The 20,269-nt window shown below is 46.2% G+C and overlaps 1 protein-coding gene across 1 annotated transcript in view; it reads left to right on the plus strand.

The window, feature by feature from the left end:
* Positions 1–20,269, plus strand: part of LOC125944981 (translation initiation factor IF-2-like) — a 52,209-nt gene that overhangs the window by 20,900 nt on the left and 11,040 nt on the right. Inside the window, exon 2 of the mRNA XM_049666476.1 lies at positions 19,960–20,145. Coding sequence (XP_049522433.1) covers positions 19,960–20,145 — 186 coding nt within the window. The remainder of the gene's footprint in view (positions 1–19,959; positions 20,146–20,269) is intronic.

Below are 20,269 nucleotides of genomic sequence, written 5' to 3' on the forward strand. Positions count from 1 at the left end.
ATGTTATACACCCATGTGATCCGTAGCACGGCCTCGCAATAGAGGCCTATGTTGCGGCATTAGTATGTATAGCACACGCCTCCAGGCCCTTGCGCACAAGGGTCCTGGTGAGGCAGTAGTGCTGCTTGGAAATTATCAATAACTGAGTGTTTTAAATTTGTCATTTATACACATAGCGCACCTCACAATAGTCATTGTCATAGTTTTATCCCAAGTACCTGTTTTACGCATCTATACAGCGACCAGTTTTACGCCCCTATACAGCCGTGATATATCTACTCAGCGCTCATCACCCATCGATCACTCTTTACCATCTCTTGGCGCTCTTTGGCCATACTTGGCCCTTGCGCCAGTAAACACTATACATCATCATCATCATCATCAACACCGCTTGCACAGCAACTGCCTCTAGGGGCGTACGAAGTTTTAGCTCTCGACAGGCAACACCTCTATCGACTATAATAGCCGTACCGCCGGATGACACGACTGCATCATCACGATCTTTACGAAAAATAGAATATTGTGGAAGAAAATTTGCGTATGTCTGAGGTGTGTTTCCTGAACACACAGCACCCTGGGACTGTATTTGCGAATGAGTTCTTTAACGTCATCAAGATTGTGAAGTAGACCCCTGACGTTCCATCGAATTATTTGCGTCCCCATATTGAAAAGAGATTTGTGCTGTGTGCTTAGGTGTGCAATACCTTAGAATACAGAGCCCTTCTCAGGCCCCGTAATGCGCAGTTTCTCTTTTTTGGAGCGGTCCAGAGACCTCCGCCGCTCCATAGGCGCTGGATGCGCCGCTTGGCTGGACGTTGTGTCCATCGCCTCTCCTGAGGCGCTGGGCATCCGCTCTTGCGAGCGGTGTGTTCGCCTTGAGGGTCTCGCCTCAAGAGATGGGACCCTGGAGGCCACCAGCCCAGAGGTCGATGGCCCCTTCTTGTGAGTTGGCGGAGCAGCGCTAGCTGCAGCCGCCGAGGGGGCGGATGGCGTCGCTGGCGGCTCACTGCGTGTGGGCCGGACAGCTGCCGGAGGCCGTTGTGGCGCTGCCCCCTGACGCACCACTTCGGCAAAAGTGTTCTTGGGCAGGGATAATACCCGCCTTCGTGCCTCCTTGAATGAGATGTTTTCTTTTACTTTGATTGCGACAATTTCTTTTTCTTTTTTCCATGATGGGCACGACCGCGAGTACGCGGCGTGGTCCCCGTCACAGTTCACACAGTGGAGGGCGTTTTCACATGATTCAGTGAGGTGTTCATTGGCACTACATTTCGCACACGTTTGTCGACCTCGGCAGTTCTGCGAACTGTGGCCGAATCGCTGGCACTTAAAACATCGCAGAGGGTTCGGAACATATGGTCTTACCCGGAGTTTCACGTACCCTGCCTCAATAGTTTCAGGAAGCACACTTGAACCAAATGTAAGTATTAGATGCTTTGTTTTCATCTCTTTTCCATCGCGCCGTAGCATGATTCTCTTCACATTGATTACGTTTTGCTCGCTCCAGCCTTCTAATAGTTCAGTTTCTTCCAGATGCATCAGGTCGTCATCGGAGACTCCACGGGTGGTGTCCATCGTGCGGTGCGGGGTAATTGTCACTGGGATGTCCCCAAATGAGGCTAGGTTATGGAGCTTGTCATGTTGGTTCTTATCGCGGAGTTCCAATAGGAGATCGCCGCTAGCCATCTTTGATGCTTTGTAGCCTGCGCCAAATGTTTCCGTTAGACATTTTGAAACTAGGAAAGGTAAGATCATTCTCACCGTCTTTTCGGGTTTTTCGCAGTGGACAACGTGGAACCGAGGGAAGTTTTCAGTTTGGCGGCCAAAAAATTTGAATAAGTCTTCGGTGCGCCCACGCTTAAGGGGGCGATCGGGTAACGCGGGGAAAGAAAAAGCCATGAAAAATAATGATCGTTCGGCAGGAACGCCAGCCACCCACCATGGAGCCCAACGAGGGGACGCTCTAGGACCTGTAGACACAAGCCCCGCAAACGCCAGCTCTACGTTCCCGCTATAACCAAATACTTATAACCAAGGGTGGTTATGACACACAAGGTTAACCCTTGCTGCCAGGAATGTTGGAAGTAAATGGAAGAGAGAAGAAGACAGGAGAGATTGAAAGTGAGAGGAAAAGACGAAGATTGGAGAGAGAGACAGGAAAAGGCAACTACCGATTTCCCCCGGGTGGGTCAGTCCGGGGGTGCCGTCTACGTGAAGCAGAGGCCAAAGAGGTGTTTGCCTCCGCCGAGGGGCCATAAAGGTCCAAGCACTCGGCATCGGCTCAACCCCCAGGATCCCCTTTTCCCCGGACACGGCTCAGCCGCGCACGGTTAGACGCGGGAGGGTCCAACCCTCGTGTGCTCGGGTCCGTGGTGTCGCAACACACCAAACGCCTGCTGACGCAGACGCCCCTGCGGGGAAGCCAAGCGTAAAATGTGGAAGAAATAACTCAAGAAATATTTTAAAATACTAAGTTATGACGTTATTAAGTGTCGCAACATGCTAAACCTTACTGTGGGTTACATTTAAAAAACTGTAATCCCCTGCTTCACGGCTGGCCACATTGATTGCACCTCGGCGGCGGTCGCCGCTGGATCGTAGCATGAGGGGCGGTGAGGCGAAAACACGGCGGCGCGTCTCGCTACATTATTTGACGCGCCAACATCGTCGGGGAAGCTCGCTCCATGAGGGTCGGGCTTAAAGCAGGAATGCCGACTTCACCGACGCGCTGCGCATTCGCTCGGACAAACCATGCAACGCGGACGCCGGGTGTCTAGCTCATTGCTTTGCTCTATCCCTCCGCCGCTCTTCACGCTTTCGCACATGCTTTCTCCTTCCTTTCTGCTGCCAGCCGATGATTCTCATCGCGTAGCGCCATCTGCCGAGGTGCGTGGAAATCACTCAACAGCTTGCTTCCATGTGCGCATGCGCTGAGTGGCGAAGACCGGCGGCGCGGAACGGGCACTGCGGCATGTGTAGAGCGTGTGGTCTGCTAGAAACGCGGGCCCTCAGCTATGGTACCTCAGCCGTCTCTATATGACAGCAATGAAGCACAAAAATATTAAAATTAAACTATTTAAATATTAAAATATTAAAATTGGTATTAGAGCTAAATAATTTTGAATTTAATGGAAAATGCTTCGTGCAAGTCAACGGCACATCAATGGGCACTAAAATAGGTCCAAACTATGCGAACATATTCATGGGCATACTGGAATCAGAGTTTCTTGAGAGCTGCGCGCTAAAACCAATGTTTTACAAAAGCTTCATTGACGATATTTTTCTAATCTGGTCTCACGTCGAGGAGGAGTTGTTGAAGTTCATTTCGCGGCTCAATGCTGTCCATCCAACCATCTAATTCTTCCATACATATTCAGCTTCCGTAATCACTTTTATGGATGTTAGTGTAAGTGTGCTTAACAGCAAGCTTATCACTTCAGTCTACAAAAAACCAACTGATAAGCACCAATACTTGCATTTCCAGAGTAACCATGTAAAACATTGCAAAACAGCAATCCCGTACAGCCAAGCTCTTCGTTTCAAGCGGATATGCACTAAAAAGACTTTACATCGAACTGTGAACTACTACGTAATGACTTACTACGGCAGCGTTATCCTCCCTTATTAGCGACGCTATTCAAAAAGCAGACAATCTTGATCGCCGCGCTCTCATCAACAGCAAACCAGCTCCCCCAGATTCGCGAACTAACATTATCCTCACATATTCAACATCAAATCCTAACATACACCGCATCCTCCGGAAACATCATACGATACTCTTACAGAGCGAGAAAATGCGCCAAATTGTTCCTGAACGTCCGCGGGTGGTATACGGACGGGCCACCAACCTCAGAGACGTTGTAACGTCCTCCAATATTCACTCAGATAACTTCAAAGGCTGCGCACCATGCGGAAAACCGCGATGCAGGCTCTGCCCCATGATGAATACTGCTAATGTGGCCAAATGCACCGCGTCTTCATTTTCATTCAAAATCCAAGGGGATTACAACTGCGACACTTGCAACGTTGTATGCACAATTTGCCGTGCACAATACATCGGACAAACGGAAACCCCTTTTAGGCTACGCTTTAATTATCACAAATCACATGTAAAATCTATGCCGCAGCTCCCCCTCTCACATCATGTGAACACATAGGCCATCCTTTCGAAAAATTTAAGGCCACTATTTTGAAATCAGGATTCTCCACTGAATACGACAGAGAAGCTTGTGAATCATTTCTAATAACAAGTTCAGCTCACTTTCAAAGGGAATAAATGAAAGCATAGGTAGGTTGACATGCATGCCTCACGAATAAGAGGCATTTTTTGGCATGTTTGGTGCACCAATGAATATTTTTCGTGGTTGCTTTATGCATTTCCTACCAATTATATACCACATCTGTAATATGGCATACTTATGAAGTGATGTGTATATTTCCGCCTCATTTATTAGAAATTCTCCACACCCTTATGTTACGGTAATTACTTCATCTTGTCATATAATTTTCATTTATCTTTTACTTTATTTTTCGGACACGCATAGACTTTGTATAAAAGAACAGCGTACCCGCCAACACAAAGAACATCGTTTGTTTGGTGCTCAAATGAACATTTTTCCTGGTTGCCTTATGCATTTCCTAGCGAACATGTATGTACATACTATACGGAATGTTTATAAGTGATATGTATACTTCTGCCTCATTATTACAAATTATTCTCGCCGTTTTGTTGTGTTGATGTTTACTACTTGACCTTGTCGCAGAATTTTTCATTTATCCTTGATTTTTGATACACACATAAAATTTGTGTAAGAAACACCTTGCCCGCAAATACAAAGAATGTCACTTGTACAAAGATTACCATAGAACGCAGTTCGTGGAATTCAGAGGTCAGTGGAGGTCACAGTGCGGGTGTCCCATAGCCAGGTGGTGGTGCACTGACAGTCTTCGTGGTCATACAAAAGTTGAAGCAAGCTCAAACAAAAAATAAAAGAAACACTCTCCTGACAGCTGCCATCCCTAGCATATCCTTGGTAGCACCATGAATATTTTTGGCCATAACGCTGGACGTCAGATTTTTCGACCCTTGAGCCATCAAGGCCTTAACTGCTGTAGCCCAGAAGTGATTCGTGCCGCCGTGAACACGTTAACATGAATGTGAAAGGAACTTTCAAGACACTTCAATGTGCTTTTCAAGGACATCTTATATGTGACTCACATGTCATATAAGTACAGGTCATGATGCAGCCACCGTAGGACCGTCTGGCGACCTGCGAAGTGCTGCCCGGCCTGGTGCCTTTGAACAATCGTGGCAATGTCTGGTGGTACAGCTGGGAGGCAGTACACACTGCCTCGTGCTGACTGCGTTCACCGTAGCGATTGTTGCAGAACGTGCTATCCTATGATGGCAATAAAGAAAATATATTTTGCCATGCTGTCATGAGAAACCCTCTCATCCGTTTCAGTAGCAGCTACCAACTGAGAAAAGAGGCTTCTGAATTGCTTCTCTTTTATTAGCCAAATTTTACAACAGTCTTTGTTCAATGCAGTTTGCCACAAGACGCCCATAAATACGCTGATAAAGGATGTAAAACCACTCACCGGACCTGGCAGGTCTCTCTGCCATTTTGATTTATTTTCGATGGCGTCTTCTTCCGCGATGTCTACGTGCACTTGAAAGCCCTCGTCATAACGCTATAAAAATATGATGATGATGATTGTTGGAGTTTAGTGGCGCAAGGGCCAGGTATGACCAAAGAGCGCCATGACAGTATTAGTTCGCAGTGAAGTGATGAATTGAGAGAAGTAGATGTGACATGGCTGTAAAGGGGCCTAAAATAATCGCTGTAAAGTCCGTGAAATCTACACGGAATAAGATAATGGCAATGACTAGTGACGTGTACTATGAACGTAAAAGATGCATTGCTAAACAATGATATACAAGATATGTCAGATATAAAAATTGTCAAAAAACACTACTACCTAAACAAAGCCCTTGAAACACAAGGGCCCGGAGGCATGTGCTTATGCAAAACTATCACAGCGGCATCCTCTTGAGAGAGGATGCGCTACGAATTTGTTGGGCTTATAACATGCAGGACCACTTCGTTTAAGAAACCGAGGACTGCTCTGGTGTTAAACAGCGGTTCTTCACCAATAAACATCATAGGATGAAGAGGCATATGATAGTGGCATGCTACAGGGAAATGTTTCCTTCTCTCTACTTCGGCTTCCCGACACTCCAGGAGGACATGGAGGACGGTCAGCCTCTCACCACATCTACCACAGGTTGGTGGTTCATCACCTGTCAACAAAAAACTGTGGGTTCCGTACGTGTGTCCTATTCTCAGCCGACTGAATAGGACGTCAGTTCGCCGTGTTTTCGCTACGGGGGGCCAGAAACCTAACTGTGGTTTAATCAAGTGAAGCTTAATACTTGTTTCAGCATCCCACAAGCGTTGCCAGTGGCTTCGCAGTTTCTTTCGCAAGAAAGGTTTCAGATCTGTTACAGGGACAACAGCTGTAGGGTTAATAGCGTGCGACGTTATTGACGTAGCCATTCGGTCAGCTAGCACATTACCCTCAATGCTTCTATGGCCAGGCACCCAGCATATAATGACATGCTGGTTACATACATACGCTTGACAGAGAACGGAATAGAGCTCAGTAAGTACAGGATTTTTGTGTTTACCGAGTGACATCAATGCTTTTACGACGCTTAGGGAGTCCGTAAATATAATTGCCTTTTGAAGTTTTGATTTCCTTATATGCTTTACAGCCGACAACAGTGCATGGGCCTCAGCCGTAAAAATACTCGTTTCCGGGTGGAGTACACCGGATTCCGAGAAGGATGGGCCAACGGCTGCATAAGACACCCCGGCATGTGACTTGGAAGCGTCAGTGTAAAGCTCTGTACACGAGTACTTGTATTGAAGCTCTAAGAAATGCATTTTAATCTGTGCCTCTGGCGCGTGTTTAGTGACCTCTACAAACGATGTGTCGCAATCTATGAATTGCCACTGCCACGGCGGTAACAGTTTCACTGGAGCCATAGGACGATGATCAAGCAGCGGAACACCCATTTCCTCACTGAGGTTCCTCACTCGCAAGAATGGCTTTCTCGCTGCAGGTCGATTATAGAAGAGTGGCAGCAGTAACGTCATTTATGGTTGAATAAGAAGGATGTTCATTGTTTGCTTGTACTTTCAGAAAATATGTGAAACTGCTATATGAACGCTGCAGATGGAGTGACCACTGGTCAGACTCTACATACAGGCTTTGGATCGGACTTGTTCGGAAAGCAACGGTCGCGAGGCGGATACCCAGATGGTGGACGGGGTTTAGGATTTTTAATGCACTTGGCGTTGCGGAATGATAAATTATAGACCCGTAATCAAGGCATGAGAGGATAAGACTTTTATACAAGTTAAGCAAACATTTTCGATCACTACCCCAAGTCGCACGCGACAGAAGCTTTAAAAGATTAATTGTCTTCAGGCATTTCGCCCTCAGATACTTAATATGAGGAATAAATGTAAGTTTAAAATCTAAAATCATTCCTAAAAATTTGTGCTCGCTGCTCAAAGAGAGCGCATCTCCTTTGATTCGAATACTTGGGACTGGCGTTACGCCTCTCTTGTTTTGTAAAGTGTACGCAAGTGCTCTTTTGGGCATTTACAATAAAACCATTTTCATCTGCCCATTTGGACAATTTGTTTATTACAAGCTGCACTTGTCGTTCGCAGATGGAAATGTTGCATGACTTGAAGGCTATTTGCACATCGTCGACATAAACGGAATAAAACGTCGTGCGTGGAATGACTGTGTGCAGGGAATTCATTTTTACAATAAATAGTGTGCAGCTAAGCACAACGCCCTGTGGCACACCAGTTTCTTGTGTGAATGACCTAGACAAAGCTCTGCCCACCCTTACTCGAAATGTGCGATTAGTGAGGTAACTTTCGATTGTGTTAAGCATATTGCCACGAACACCCATCGCCGAAAGATCTCGGAGAATTCCAAAGCGCCATGTGGTGTCGTAAGCTTTCTCTAGGTCTATAAATACAGACAGACAGAATTGCTTATGTATGAAAGCATCTATAATATATGTCTCAATGCAGACAAGGTGGTCTGTTGTAGACATACCTTCTCGAAAGCCACACTGGAAGGGATCTAGTACTTTGTTATTTTCTAGGAAGCAGATTAAGCGCCGGTTTATCATTTTTTCATACAGCTTGCACAGGCAACTTGTTAGAGCTATTGGTCTGTAGCTGCTGGCTAAGGACGGGTCTATGGCTTGTTTAAGTAACGGGACGACTATAGCTTCTTTCCATGCAGATGGAATATACCCAGCATCCCACGTGTCATTGTAGAGAGACAGGAGTGTTTTCAGTGTTTCAGAGTGTAGTTGCCTAATCATTTCGTAAATGATATGATCGCCACCTGGCGCCGTGTTGTTGCAACAAGCTAGAGATACCTTAAGTTCAGCTAACGTAAATGGGCAATTGGAAACCTCGCTCGAAGAACCTTTGCGGTTAAGGGGCTCCCGTTCTTCTCGTTCTTTGAATCTCAAGAATGTCTGTGTGTAATGAGATGTACTGGAGATGTATTCAAAGTGATGATGATGATGATGATTGTTGGAGTTTTTTGGCGCAAGGGCCAGATGTGGCCAAAGAGCGCCAAGGCGATGATAATGACTTGTCAGTGGTACATGAATGGTGAATTAGAAGGTTTGGATAAAACAGATGTGGCATGGCTGTAAAGAGGCCTAAAATAGTCGCTGTAAAATGCGTAAAATCTATAGGTACTAAGAATATGGCAATGACTAATGAAGTGTGCTATGGATACGAGGTATGCATTGTGAAAGATTGATGATATACTAAGATATGTCAGAGGCTAAAAGTTTCAAAAACACTAATGCCTTAACAGAGCCCTTGAGATGTAAGGGCCTGGAGGCATGTGCTATATTCTCACAGTGGCATCCTCTTGAGAGAGGATGCATTACGTATTTCTTGGTCTTATAACATGCAAGACAACATCATTCAAAAAGGCGAGGACTGCTTTGGTAATGAAAAGCGGTTCTTTGCCAAGAAACATAGCGGGATGAAGAGGGATAGAACAGCGGTATGCCAGAGGAAAATGTTTCTTCCTCTCTCTCTCGGCTTCCCTACATTCCAGGAGGACGTGAAGAACGGTGAGCCTCTCGCCACATCTACCACAGGTTGGAGGATCATTACCATTCAATAGAAAATTGTGGGTACCATATGTGTGTCCTATTCTGAGGCGACAGAATAGGACATCAGTTCGCCGTGTTTTTGATGCAGCGGGCCAGAAACCTAACTGTGGCTTAATCAAGTGAAGCTTATTATTTGTTTGCGCATCCCACAAGCGTTGCCAGTAGCTTCGCAGTTTCTTCCGCAAGAAAGGTTTCAAATCTGTTACAGGGACAGCAACGGTAGGATTAATAGCGTGTGATGTTATTGATGTGGCCATTTGGTCGGCAAGAACATTACCCTCGATGTCTCTATGCCCAGGCACCTAGCATATTATGATTTGTTGTTTAGATGCATAAACAGAGCAGATCAGTGAGTAGAGGTTCATAATTACAGGGTGTTTATGTTTTTGCGGCATCGTTAACGCTTTAACAACGCTTAAAGAGTCGGTAAATATTACAGCCTTTTGGAGTTTCAATCTATCAATGTGTTTCACCGCCGATAGTACTGCATAGGCCTCTGCCGTAAATATGCTTGTGTGGGGATAAAGTACATCGGATTCCGAGAAAGACGGACCGACTGCCGCATAAGAAACACGAGCATGTGACTTTGATGCGTCTGTGTAAAATTCAGGGCAAGAGTATGTTGACTTTAGTTCTAAAAAGTGCATTTGAATGTGTGCATCTGGCGCGTGTTTTGTGACTTCAATAAACGATGTGTCACATTCAACCAGCTGCCACTGCCACGGCGGTAGCAGCTTCGCTGGAGACATTAGGCAATGTTCAAGTAGTGCAGCACCCATTTCTTCACTGAGCTTTCTCACGCGTAGCGAGAAGGGCTGCTTCGCTGTTGGTCGATTATTAAATAGTGTGGCAGATGTGGTATCGTTTATGGTAAAATAGGTAGGATGTGTACGGTTTGAATTTATTTTAAGGAAATATGTAAAGCTGGCATAAGTCCTCTGAAGGTGGAGCGACCACACGTTCGCTTCCACATAAAGGCTTTGTACGGGGCTTGTCCTGAAGGCCCCAGTCGCGAGGCGGATTCCTAAACGGTGAACAGGATCCAACATTTTTAAAGCGCTGGGTGCAGCAGACTGGTAAACTATCGCCCCGTAGTCAAGTCGTGAGCCGACAAGGCACCTGTACAAGTTCAAGATGCATTTCCTGTCACTGCCCCATGTCGTACGCGACAGCAGCTTCAGTAAGTTCATTGTTTTCAGGCACTTAGCCTTCAAATATTTGATGTGCGGAACGAATGTGAGTTTTGAGTCCAATATGATGCCTAGAAACTTGTGCTCTTTGCTTACAGGTAATGTGGTACCAGACAGCTCAATAGCAGGGTCTGGTACTATTCCTCTCTTATTAGTGAAAAGGACGCATGTGCTTTTCTGTGGGCTCAACCTAAAACCGTTTTCATCAGCCCATTTAGCCACTTTATTTAAGCCATGCTGGACATGTCGTTCGCAGACAGCAAAGTTGCACGATTTAAAACCAATCTGGACATCATCTACATATACAGAGTAGAACATCGTTCGTGGAATAGCCGTGCGTAGAGAATTCATTTTCACAATAAACAGTGTACAGCTAAGCACACCGCCTTGCGGGACACCAGTTTCCTGGGTGAAAGACCTAGACAAGGCTTGGCCCACCCTTACACGAAAGGTACGGTTAGAAAGGTAACTTTGGATAGTACTCAACATGTTGCCGCGGATACCCATAGCGGAAAGGTCTCGGATAATACCAAAGCGCCATGTGGTGTCATACGCTTTCTCTAAGTCAAGAAATACGGAGAGAAAAAACTGTTTGTGTATAAAGGCATCCCTTATGATTGTCTCCATGCGGACAAGGTGGTCTGTAGTCGACCTACCTTCTCGGAAGCCGCATTGGTAAGGATCTAGTATGCCGTTGCTTTCTAGGACAAAAATTAGACGCCGGTTAATCATCTTTTCAAAGAGCTTGCACAGACAGCTTGTCAAAGCAATGGGTCTGTAGCTACTGGGCAAGGACGGGTCCTTGCCCTGTTTAAGTACGGGGATTACTATAGCTTCTTTCCAAGAAGATGGAATGTAACCAGCGGCCCACATGACATTAAAAAGAGAGAGGAGGGTCTCTTGTGTTTCAGGGTGTAGGTGCTTGATCATTTCATACATGATACGGTCAGCACCTGGTGCTGAGGTGTTGCAACAAGCGAGAGCAGTTTTAAATTCAGCTAAACTAAACGGGCGGTTGTAATCTTCATTTCGAGCACATTTCCGATTAACGGGCTGTCGCTCTGCACGCTCTTTGAACCTAAGGAATGTTTGTGTGTAATGAGATGCACTGGAGACATATTCAAAGTATTCGCCCAGACAATCTGCCTGATCCTCCAGGCAGTCTCCTTGGATATTCACTAAGGGCGGCGGGTTCGTCTCACGGCCCTTTAATTTATTAACCCTATTCCATACCTTTGGCTCATCTGTGTAAGAGTTTATACCAGAAATGTACCTCTCCCAACTCTCTCTCTTTGCACGTCTACGTGTCCTTCTGCCTTGCGATTTAACCTGTTTAAAATTAATAAGGTTTTCGGCAGTAGGAGAATCGCGAAGTAATCCCCATGCTTTGTTTTGATTTTTGCGCGCTTTACGACATTCTTCGTTCCACCAAGGAATGCGACGTTTCTTAGTCAGTCCGTTAGTTTGTGTAATACATTTCGTAGCAGCATCAATAATAAAACCTGTTAGATATGTTACGGCGTCGTCTACGTTAAGAGCAACAATGTCGTGACGGCCTAGGTGTGTCAGCTCTCGGAACAGTTCCCAGTTGGCCGAGTCTACGCTCCATCGAGGTGATCGTGGCAAGCATCCATCTTGTTTCGTTGAGTTTAACATAATTGGGAAGTGGTCGCTTCCATAGGGGTTCTTAACGACGGACCACTCCAGGTAAGGCATTAGTGTGCTCGACAGCTATGCTTAAGTCTATGGACGAGTATGTGTTGTGTGTAATGCTGTAGTATGTAGGTTCTTTCTTGTTCAATAAACATTCACCTGAAGAAAACAGAAAATTTTCTATAAGGCGCCCTCGCGCATCGCAACGAGAGTCGCCCCACAGGGGGCTATGGGCATTAAGATCACCTACGACTATGTATGGTGGAGGAAGTTCATCGATGAAGCTCTGAAACTGCGTTTTGGAAAGCTGATAGGAAGGTGGGATGTAGACAGAGCTAATGGTGACTAGCTTACCAAACAACAATGCTCGGACAGCAACTGCCTCAAGGGACGTTCGGAGGCTTAATTGCTGACATGCAACGCCCTTACTGACCATTACGGCTACACCCCCCGATGAGGCGAGAGCGTCGTCGCGGTCTTTGCGGAAAGTGACATATTGCCTTAGAAAGTTTTTCTGTGTTAATTTTAAGTGTGTTTCTTGTACACACATCACCTTTGGATTGAATTTGCGGAGGAGTTCTTTTACATCGTCAAGATTACGTAGAAGTCCTCTCACGTTCCACTGTAACACTTGGGTATCCATATTGGAAGAGAAGTTAGTGATGTGTGCAAAGAGAAATAGAAGTTACTTCACGGGACCTTTCCAGGCCCCGTGATGGGGGTTTTGCCTTTCTTCCCGACGCGCTCGAGGGAGCTGCGCCGTTCTTTGGGCGTCTGAGACGCCGGTGGTTTGCTTGTGTCCATCACCTCGTCTGAGGCGGTGGATAGTGCCCGCTCAGCGGGGACATTCGCGGGGATTTCGGGCCTTACTGCACGGGCAGTGGCCCTGGGTCCAGCAAGCCCGCGGGTCTGCTGGCCCTCCTTGGCAGGGGGCGGAACAGCGCTGGCTGCTCCAGCCGGGGGGGGGGGGGGGGGGGGGCTGGTGACGTGACCGCCGTCACACTCCGTGTGACTTGGGCGGCCGCCGGATGATGTGGTGCTGCCCCCCGGCGCGCCACATCGGTGTATGAAGGACTAGACTGATTGTGGAGATGGAAACGCTTACGTGCCTCTGGGAAAGATAGGTTTAGTTTGACTTTCAGTTCTATAATTTGCTTCTCTTTTTTCCACGAGGGGCACGATCGCGAGTAGGCGGGATGATCTCCTTCACAGTTGGCACAACGGGTTGCTGAAGTGCAAATGTCAGAAGCGTGTTCATTTGAACTACACTTAGCACAAGTAGCGCGCCCTCGGCAGTTTTGCGACCCATGCCCAAAACGCTGACACTTGAAGCATCGGCGGGGATTCGGGATGTATGGTCTGACACGTAGCTTGCAGTAGCCAGTTTCAATTGATTCCGGTAGGTCGCTAGTTCCGAAAGTAATGATAATATGCTTGGTAGGTATTTGCTTATCATCTCGCCTTAGTGTTATCCTCTGCACCTTGACTACGTTCTGGTCTTGCCATCCTTCAAGTAATTCACTTTCACTCAGTTCAAGGAGGTCATCTTCCGAGACGACACCGCGCACTGTGTTCATCGACCTGTGTGGACCCACTGAAACAGGAATGTCTCCAAATGCCACAAGTTTAGAAAGTTTATCGTACTGTAGTTTGTCGCGGACTTCAAGAAGAAGGTCGCCACTTCCATCTTTGTTACCTTATAGCCTGGGCCGATTGCTTCCTTGAGAGATTTTGCTACAACAAAGGGTGAAATCATTCGGACTGTCTTAGTATCGTGTTGACTATGTATTACATGGTACTTGGGAAATATTTCTTTAGGTTGCAAAAAAAGATTGAAAATTTCATCGGTGCGCCCCCTTTTCAGGGAGCGATCAGGTAGTGAGGGAAAAGCGTTAGCCATATAAAATTGCAAAATTCGGCGGCGATGGTAGCCACCCACCACCGAGCCCAACAAGGGGACGCTACAAGGTTGGAATACTTGCAGACGCCAGCCAGTGCATCGCCGCTATAACCTAATATGAATACCCAAGGTTGGATAAGTACACTAGGTTAACCCTTGCCGCCCAGAAATTCAGAAGTGAGAAGAAGTGACTAGAAGACAGGAAAGATAGAAAAGCGAGAAAGACAAAAGATTGAAGAGGGGGACAGGAAAGGGCGACTGCCGATTTCCTCCAGGTGGGTCAGTCTGGAGGTGCCGTCTATGTGAAGCAGAGGCCGAAGAGGTGTGTTGCCTCTGCCGGGGGACCTTAAAGGTCCAAACACCCGGCATCGGCTCAACCTCCAGGATCCCCCTTTCCCCAGACACGGCTAAGCCGCGCACGGCTACACGCAGGAGGGTCCAACCCCCATGTGCTCGGGTACGTGGTGGCGCAACTCACCAAACGCCTGCTTACGCAGACGCCCCTGCGGGGTGTATTCAAAGTGTTTGCCCAGACAATCTGCCTGACCTTCCAGGCCATCTCCTTGGGTACTCACTAAGGGCAGCGGGTTCGTCTCACGGCCTTTTAATTCATTCACTCTATTCCATACTTTCGCCTCGTCTGTGTAAGAGTTTATACCAGAAAGGTACCTCTCCCAACTCTCTCTCTTCGCACGTCGACGTGTTCTCCTGCCTTGTGATTTGACCTGTTTGAAATTAACAAGATTTTCGGCTGTTGGAGAATTGCGAAGCAATCCCCAAGCATTGTTCTGATTTTGGCGTGCTTTCCGACATTCTTCGTTCCACCATGGGATACGATGCTTATTAGCCAATCCGTTAGTTTGTTTAATACATATCTTTGCAGCGTCAATAATAAAACCTGTTAAATATGCCACAGCGTTGTCTATGTTAAAAGAGGCAATATCATCTTTGCTTAAATATGTTAGTTCTCGGAAAAGTTCCCAATTGGCTGAGTCAACCTTCCAACGGGGAACGTGTGGGGAGCATTCATCTTGTTTTGTTAAGCTTATAATAATTGGGAAGTGGTCGCTTCCAAAGGGGTTCTGGAGAACAGACCACTCCAGATACGGAATTAATGTACTGGATACTATAGTTAGATCGATGGACGAGTATGTGTTGTGCGCAACGCTGTAGTACGTTGGCTCTTTCTTATTCAACAAACATGCTCCTGAGGAAAAGAGAAAGTTTTCAATTAGGCGACCTCTCGCATCGCAACGAGAAGTCTCCCCACAATGAGTTACCCAGACGGCACACATTGCCCGGCGGATGTCCGAGTTAGATCCGTATGTCCGGAGCCGAGCACGGACATCCGCCGGACCTAGAACGAACGTCCCTAAGCGGAGGTCGCAAGCGGGACGTCCCCAGGACGTTCGCGGTACTTACGCTATCGGATGTATGTTGATCCCGTCTGAAGCCCAGCCCGAACATCCATCGGACTTACAATAAGTATCCCAGTGCGGACATTGCGACAGGGACACCTAAGGGACGTTCGCAGTGCTTACAACATTGTAGTAAGTTTTAGAATACATCAGGAATTAATTTACGCCCTTTTCGCCTGGCCTAATTGAGTTCCCATCGATAAAGTGACTCGGTCGTTGCATATGCGTTAGAATACTTATGTGGATGTCAGCTGTATATACTTCATTTTTGAGCATGGCACAATGAGCGCACAATAGATGCTGCAATCCGCAGTTTATTGAGTTTATTACAAACGACGCGAATGAATGCTTTAAAATCCGGGGTTTCGATTGTAGGACGCACAGGGCGTCTGCTACATATGTGGTCTCTGCTGCTGAGGTTTTACCGGCGTATTCTCGCAAAAAATATTTTGTGAAAACTGTTTTTATGCACAGTATGTGCTTGATATGATGCGAAAGCCACATGGCTAAATACATCTTTGACCAAACGTCGTGTCGAAATCCAGGGCGCAACCGCGACCTCTAGGTGTGAAGTTTAAATCTCGAAGGCCATGCTTTTGCTGGCTGCATGCAACAAAAGCGAATGCGAAGCCAGAAAACACGTCATGGACGTATCTTTGTGATCGGCTCCTTCAATTCACATGCTTACTCGAACCGCTCTTATGGAGTTCATGTAAACATAGCATTATATTGGTGGTAAAAATATGAACTACGCAAGGAGACTGTGACGTGCTTTGGCTCTTGGAATCGCCTCTGAAATTCTAGGGCGCAAAAACATTGAGTTCGAGATTAGCTGAGGCATGCGCACTACACGCAACGTTGTAACAAGCCGGGCCAATCCAGTTGTCAAGCCTCGCAATTGCGGAACTACCGCCAACGTTGTTCCCGCGCTGGCAGTTCGACGCAAAGACTTTTCCTGGGCACTTTTGAGACTGTTTCGGCATTCTCCCGTTGCACAGTAAGTATTTTTGTGATTATTTCTTTTTCGCTAAGTATTTCTTCGTGTCAAGTGACGGTGTATAGTGAAAAGTACGTCGGTAGGTAGCCCGTTACGTAGTACGTATGTAGTACGTTCCGTTCAGTGCTCGCCGCCGGGCAGGTATACGTGTGTTTGACGTGCGAGTTTGCCTTTGAGAGAACTAGCGTGAATGAAATTTAGTATTTTTAGCCATTATGGAGGTCGAAAGGAAGCGGATCCGCATTGCTCAGCGAGCTGGTCGGCAGTGTAAAGAACTCGTAAACCTTTTAGGCGAACATGTGTTCTTGCCCAACAATGAAACCTCGGTTGGTGTGGTGCCTTTGGATGACCGTCCACACGGAGATTGTGGCGCTCCTGATAGTTCTGCCTCCGATGAGAGCCGGTCAGATCTGTTTAGTCGACTGCAGTTAGACGCCAGTGTCAGGACGCAGACCGTTGGCGTGGCCGACACGATATTGCACCCAGATTCATATGCTTCAGGCGACGTTTGCGGCAATTTGCTGTATTTGCAAGACCTTGGTATATCACCAGACGACCCTTCGAGCAACGAGTCAGCTATTGGCGACAGTAAAAACCTTGGTAAAGAGTTACAGGCATGGGCCGTAAGCCATAGGATAAAGAGGGATGCATTGAGTGACCTACTAAAAATTTTGAGACAGTATCCATGTCACTCGGCTCTTCCGAGCGACGCCCGCACTCTTTTGAGAACGCCGCGAGGGTCGTGCTTCGAATGCCCGATTACTGTTGTTTCTCCCGGTCATTACTGTCATTTTGGGCTTCAGAGAGGATTGCTGCATGCTTTAAGTGGTTGTGGTGAGCTGCCACGAACATTGTTGTTGTCGTTTAACATTGACGGACTACCATTATCTAAAAGTTCCAACGTTCAGCTTTGGCCGATACAGTGCCTTATTGTCAACTGCAACAAACAAGCTCCATTTCTGATTGGTGCATTTGCTGGACCAAGCAAGCCAGAGGCGCCAAATGACTTTCTTCTACCATTTGTAACCGAGTTGAAGGGCTTGCTTGAAGATGGCCTAATTGCTGACGGTTGCAGCATGACTGTATCAGTGAAGGCAATTATATGCGATGCTCCTGCGCGCTCATTCATCCTTTTGACTAAAGGCCACTCTGGCTATAGTAGTTGTCCGAAGTGCACATGTGAAGGTGCTTACAGAGGAGGCAGGGTAGTTCTTTTGGAGACATGTTGTGAAATGCGCACCGATGGCAGCTTTCGGCAACAACAAGATGTGGATCACCACAAGGGTACCTCTGTGCTTGTTGATTTGCCAATTGACACAGTGAGAGCCTTTCCACTGGACTATATGCATTTAGTGCTGCTTGGTGTTGTAAAATAACTCTTGCTGCTTTGGTTGTCTGGGCCACTGTCCGTTCGTGTTGGCCCGCTTGAGCGCAAGCGTATGAATGAGGCCAGTGAAAATTTGAAGGAGCACATTCCTTTAGAATTCTCCAGAAAAACACGTCCCGTTACTGAAGTTGAACGATGGAAAGCGGCGGAACTCCGTCTCTTTTTGTTTTACACTGGCCCCGTTATACTGAAATCTGTGCTGAGCCACAACCTGTATGAAAACTTCATATTTCTGCATTCTTCACTCTCTATTCTTGCTAACAGGGAATTGTGTTCTCATCATGCTGACTATGCTGGAGCTCTACTTAGGCACTTTGTTCACACCTTCACTACAATCTATGGAGAAGAACAAGTTTCATACAATGTTCATTGCCTTATACACCTTGCAGAAGATGTTAAGTTTCATGGACCTGTTGACACGTTCAGTGCTTTCCCCTTTGAAAATAACATGCGTCATATCAAAAAAGAGCTCCGAAAGCACGAGAAGCTATTACAACAACTACGAAATAGAATGTTGGAAAGGTTACAGCTCCCACCTGTGCCTCTTGAAGACTCGGCAGATTTTGAGCTCATTCGCCCGCAGGACACTGGACCTTTGCCACCCAACTGCACCGGTCCTGAATTTGGTGCAGCTAGATGCGGCACTTTCCTGCTTAGTGGATCTACTGGCAACAATTGTGTAATGCTTGACGGTCATATTATTGTTGTGCAGAAGTTTTGCTATCTGAAAGCTTCAAACGAAGTTTGCATTGTTGGACAAGAATTTTGTCACAGAGAAGACTTTTACACATCACCTTTTGAGTCCTCACGAATAGGAATTTTTTTGGTCTCCAAGCTGTCAAGGAATAAAGTATGGCCTCTAAGGAATCCCCGAAAAATGCTGTTGCTGCCTCATGCCAGCCAATACATAGTTCTTCCAGAGATCCATACGAACTGGATTGCATAGTTTACCTGCCCGTTTTCATTCTATCAGTGGGTCCGTGTAGCACCTGCCTTTCAGTTTTGTAATCAATGCTTGATCCAATATGATGTCTCTTTTCTTTGAAGAAAAAGTGGTTTATGTTCATGCAAAGTTCTGTTTCCAGATGGCTTACGCAATTGTCGATTTTATTGGTCGAAAAAAGGTAGAGGTTGTACCATCCTCGTGGATCTCAGGCAACGTATGCATGTGGCCAAAAGTGCCATTGGATCGGCTGACATCTATGATAAAAAAAGCATCCATGTTCCTACTCGCCACTATGGCAAGGATACGAGGTCGAGGTGAAGGGGCTGTTCGGTAAGTGCCAGTGTTGCTGCTCATCAGCATGTATATATAATTTTTTCTTTAGTGTGCACGGACAATGTAAATGCATGTGAGTCCTTCCTCAGCCATGGCCGCTTTTTGTATGCAAATACTATTGCAATTAGAGTATTAGTCTGGCCTTCCGAAATTTCCTGTGCTCAGACTAGTTTCACCACACGCAACATTAGTTCACACTATGCTTGCACAATAGTTTTTGTTATGGGTGGGCGAATATTTGAACTTTCGAATACATATATGAAAATTAATGGGTAGTATTTAATTCATAATAAACAAAGAACTATACTCTGTTTCAGTAGTTCTTCACACCAGAACATAGGCTACGCGACGTGTGAGCACAGATTCCTGCGCAGTGAGATGTTTAAATGACTCCATGTTAAATGTCCTTGACAGGTAGCCTTGTCGTTGGAAGCTCCTCTGCAGGTCCTAGCTGTGGTCGATATTGCTTTGTTTTTTAATGAAATATTTATTTAGGCTCTATGATACTGAAAATAGTTCTCTACTTTTTCAAATAAAAATGTGCAAGGAACAAAAAAAATTAATGGTACACAATTGAGAGGCAATTCATGCTGTTTTTCGGATGACGATTGGTGGTTTTTGTTTAAAACACATTATCTGTTTCTGATAGCAGTAGTTTTTGCACTAGTCAGTAGACGTGTGGCACTAAATTATGCGAAAATATATATTCCTACTGTAAATATATGCGTCTGCGTTTTACTATTCGATACTTGCTACTCGTATTCGAAAAGAGTTTACATTTGACCACCTCTAGTTGTACTAAATCATCTTATAACTCACTTTAGCACTATTGCGATGCCAGTTTAGGTGATTATTTTGTGTACATAAATGGTTCGTTGCTATTGTTCATTCAACTTGTAGGATTATATGATCAAGCGCGCAGAAAGTTGGACAAGTCACAGTACACTTCAGACCTCGGGAGCGACTCCGAACCACCACAAAAGAGAAGACGAACCCCAGCTGTAGTGTGGGAACCTTGCCAGTCGTCTGACAGCCAGCACTCTGAAGATTTGCCACCGCCACCAGTGCCAGCTAACTTTCCCCAGGGTAAGTGTACCTGTTGTCATGCAAATTTGTTCTGCCAAGTTTACTTGTGCAACTCTATGCATTACATGTGTGCATTAGTTCATCTTGAATTTTTACACATAGAAAATTTCCCTGTGAATTGTGT

This window comes from Dermacentor silvarum, chromosome 4 (assembly GCF_013339745.2).
Source record: "Dermacentor silvarum isolate Dsil-2018 chromosome 4, BIME_Dsil_1.4, whole genome shotgun sequence".
Lineage (NCBI taxonomy): Eukaryota > Metazoa > Arthropoda > Arachnida > Ixodida > Ixodidae > Dermacentor > Dermacentor silvarum.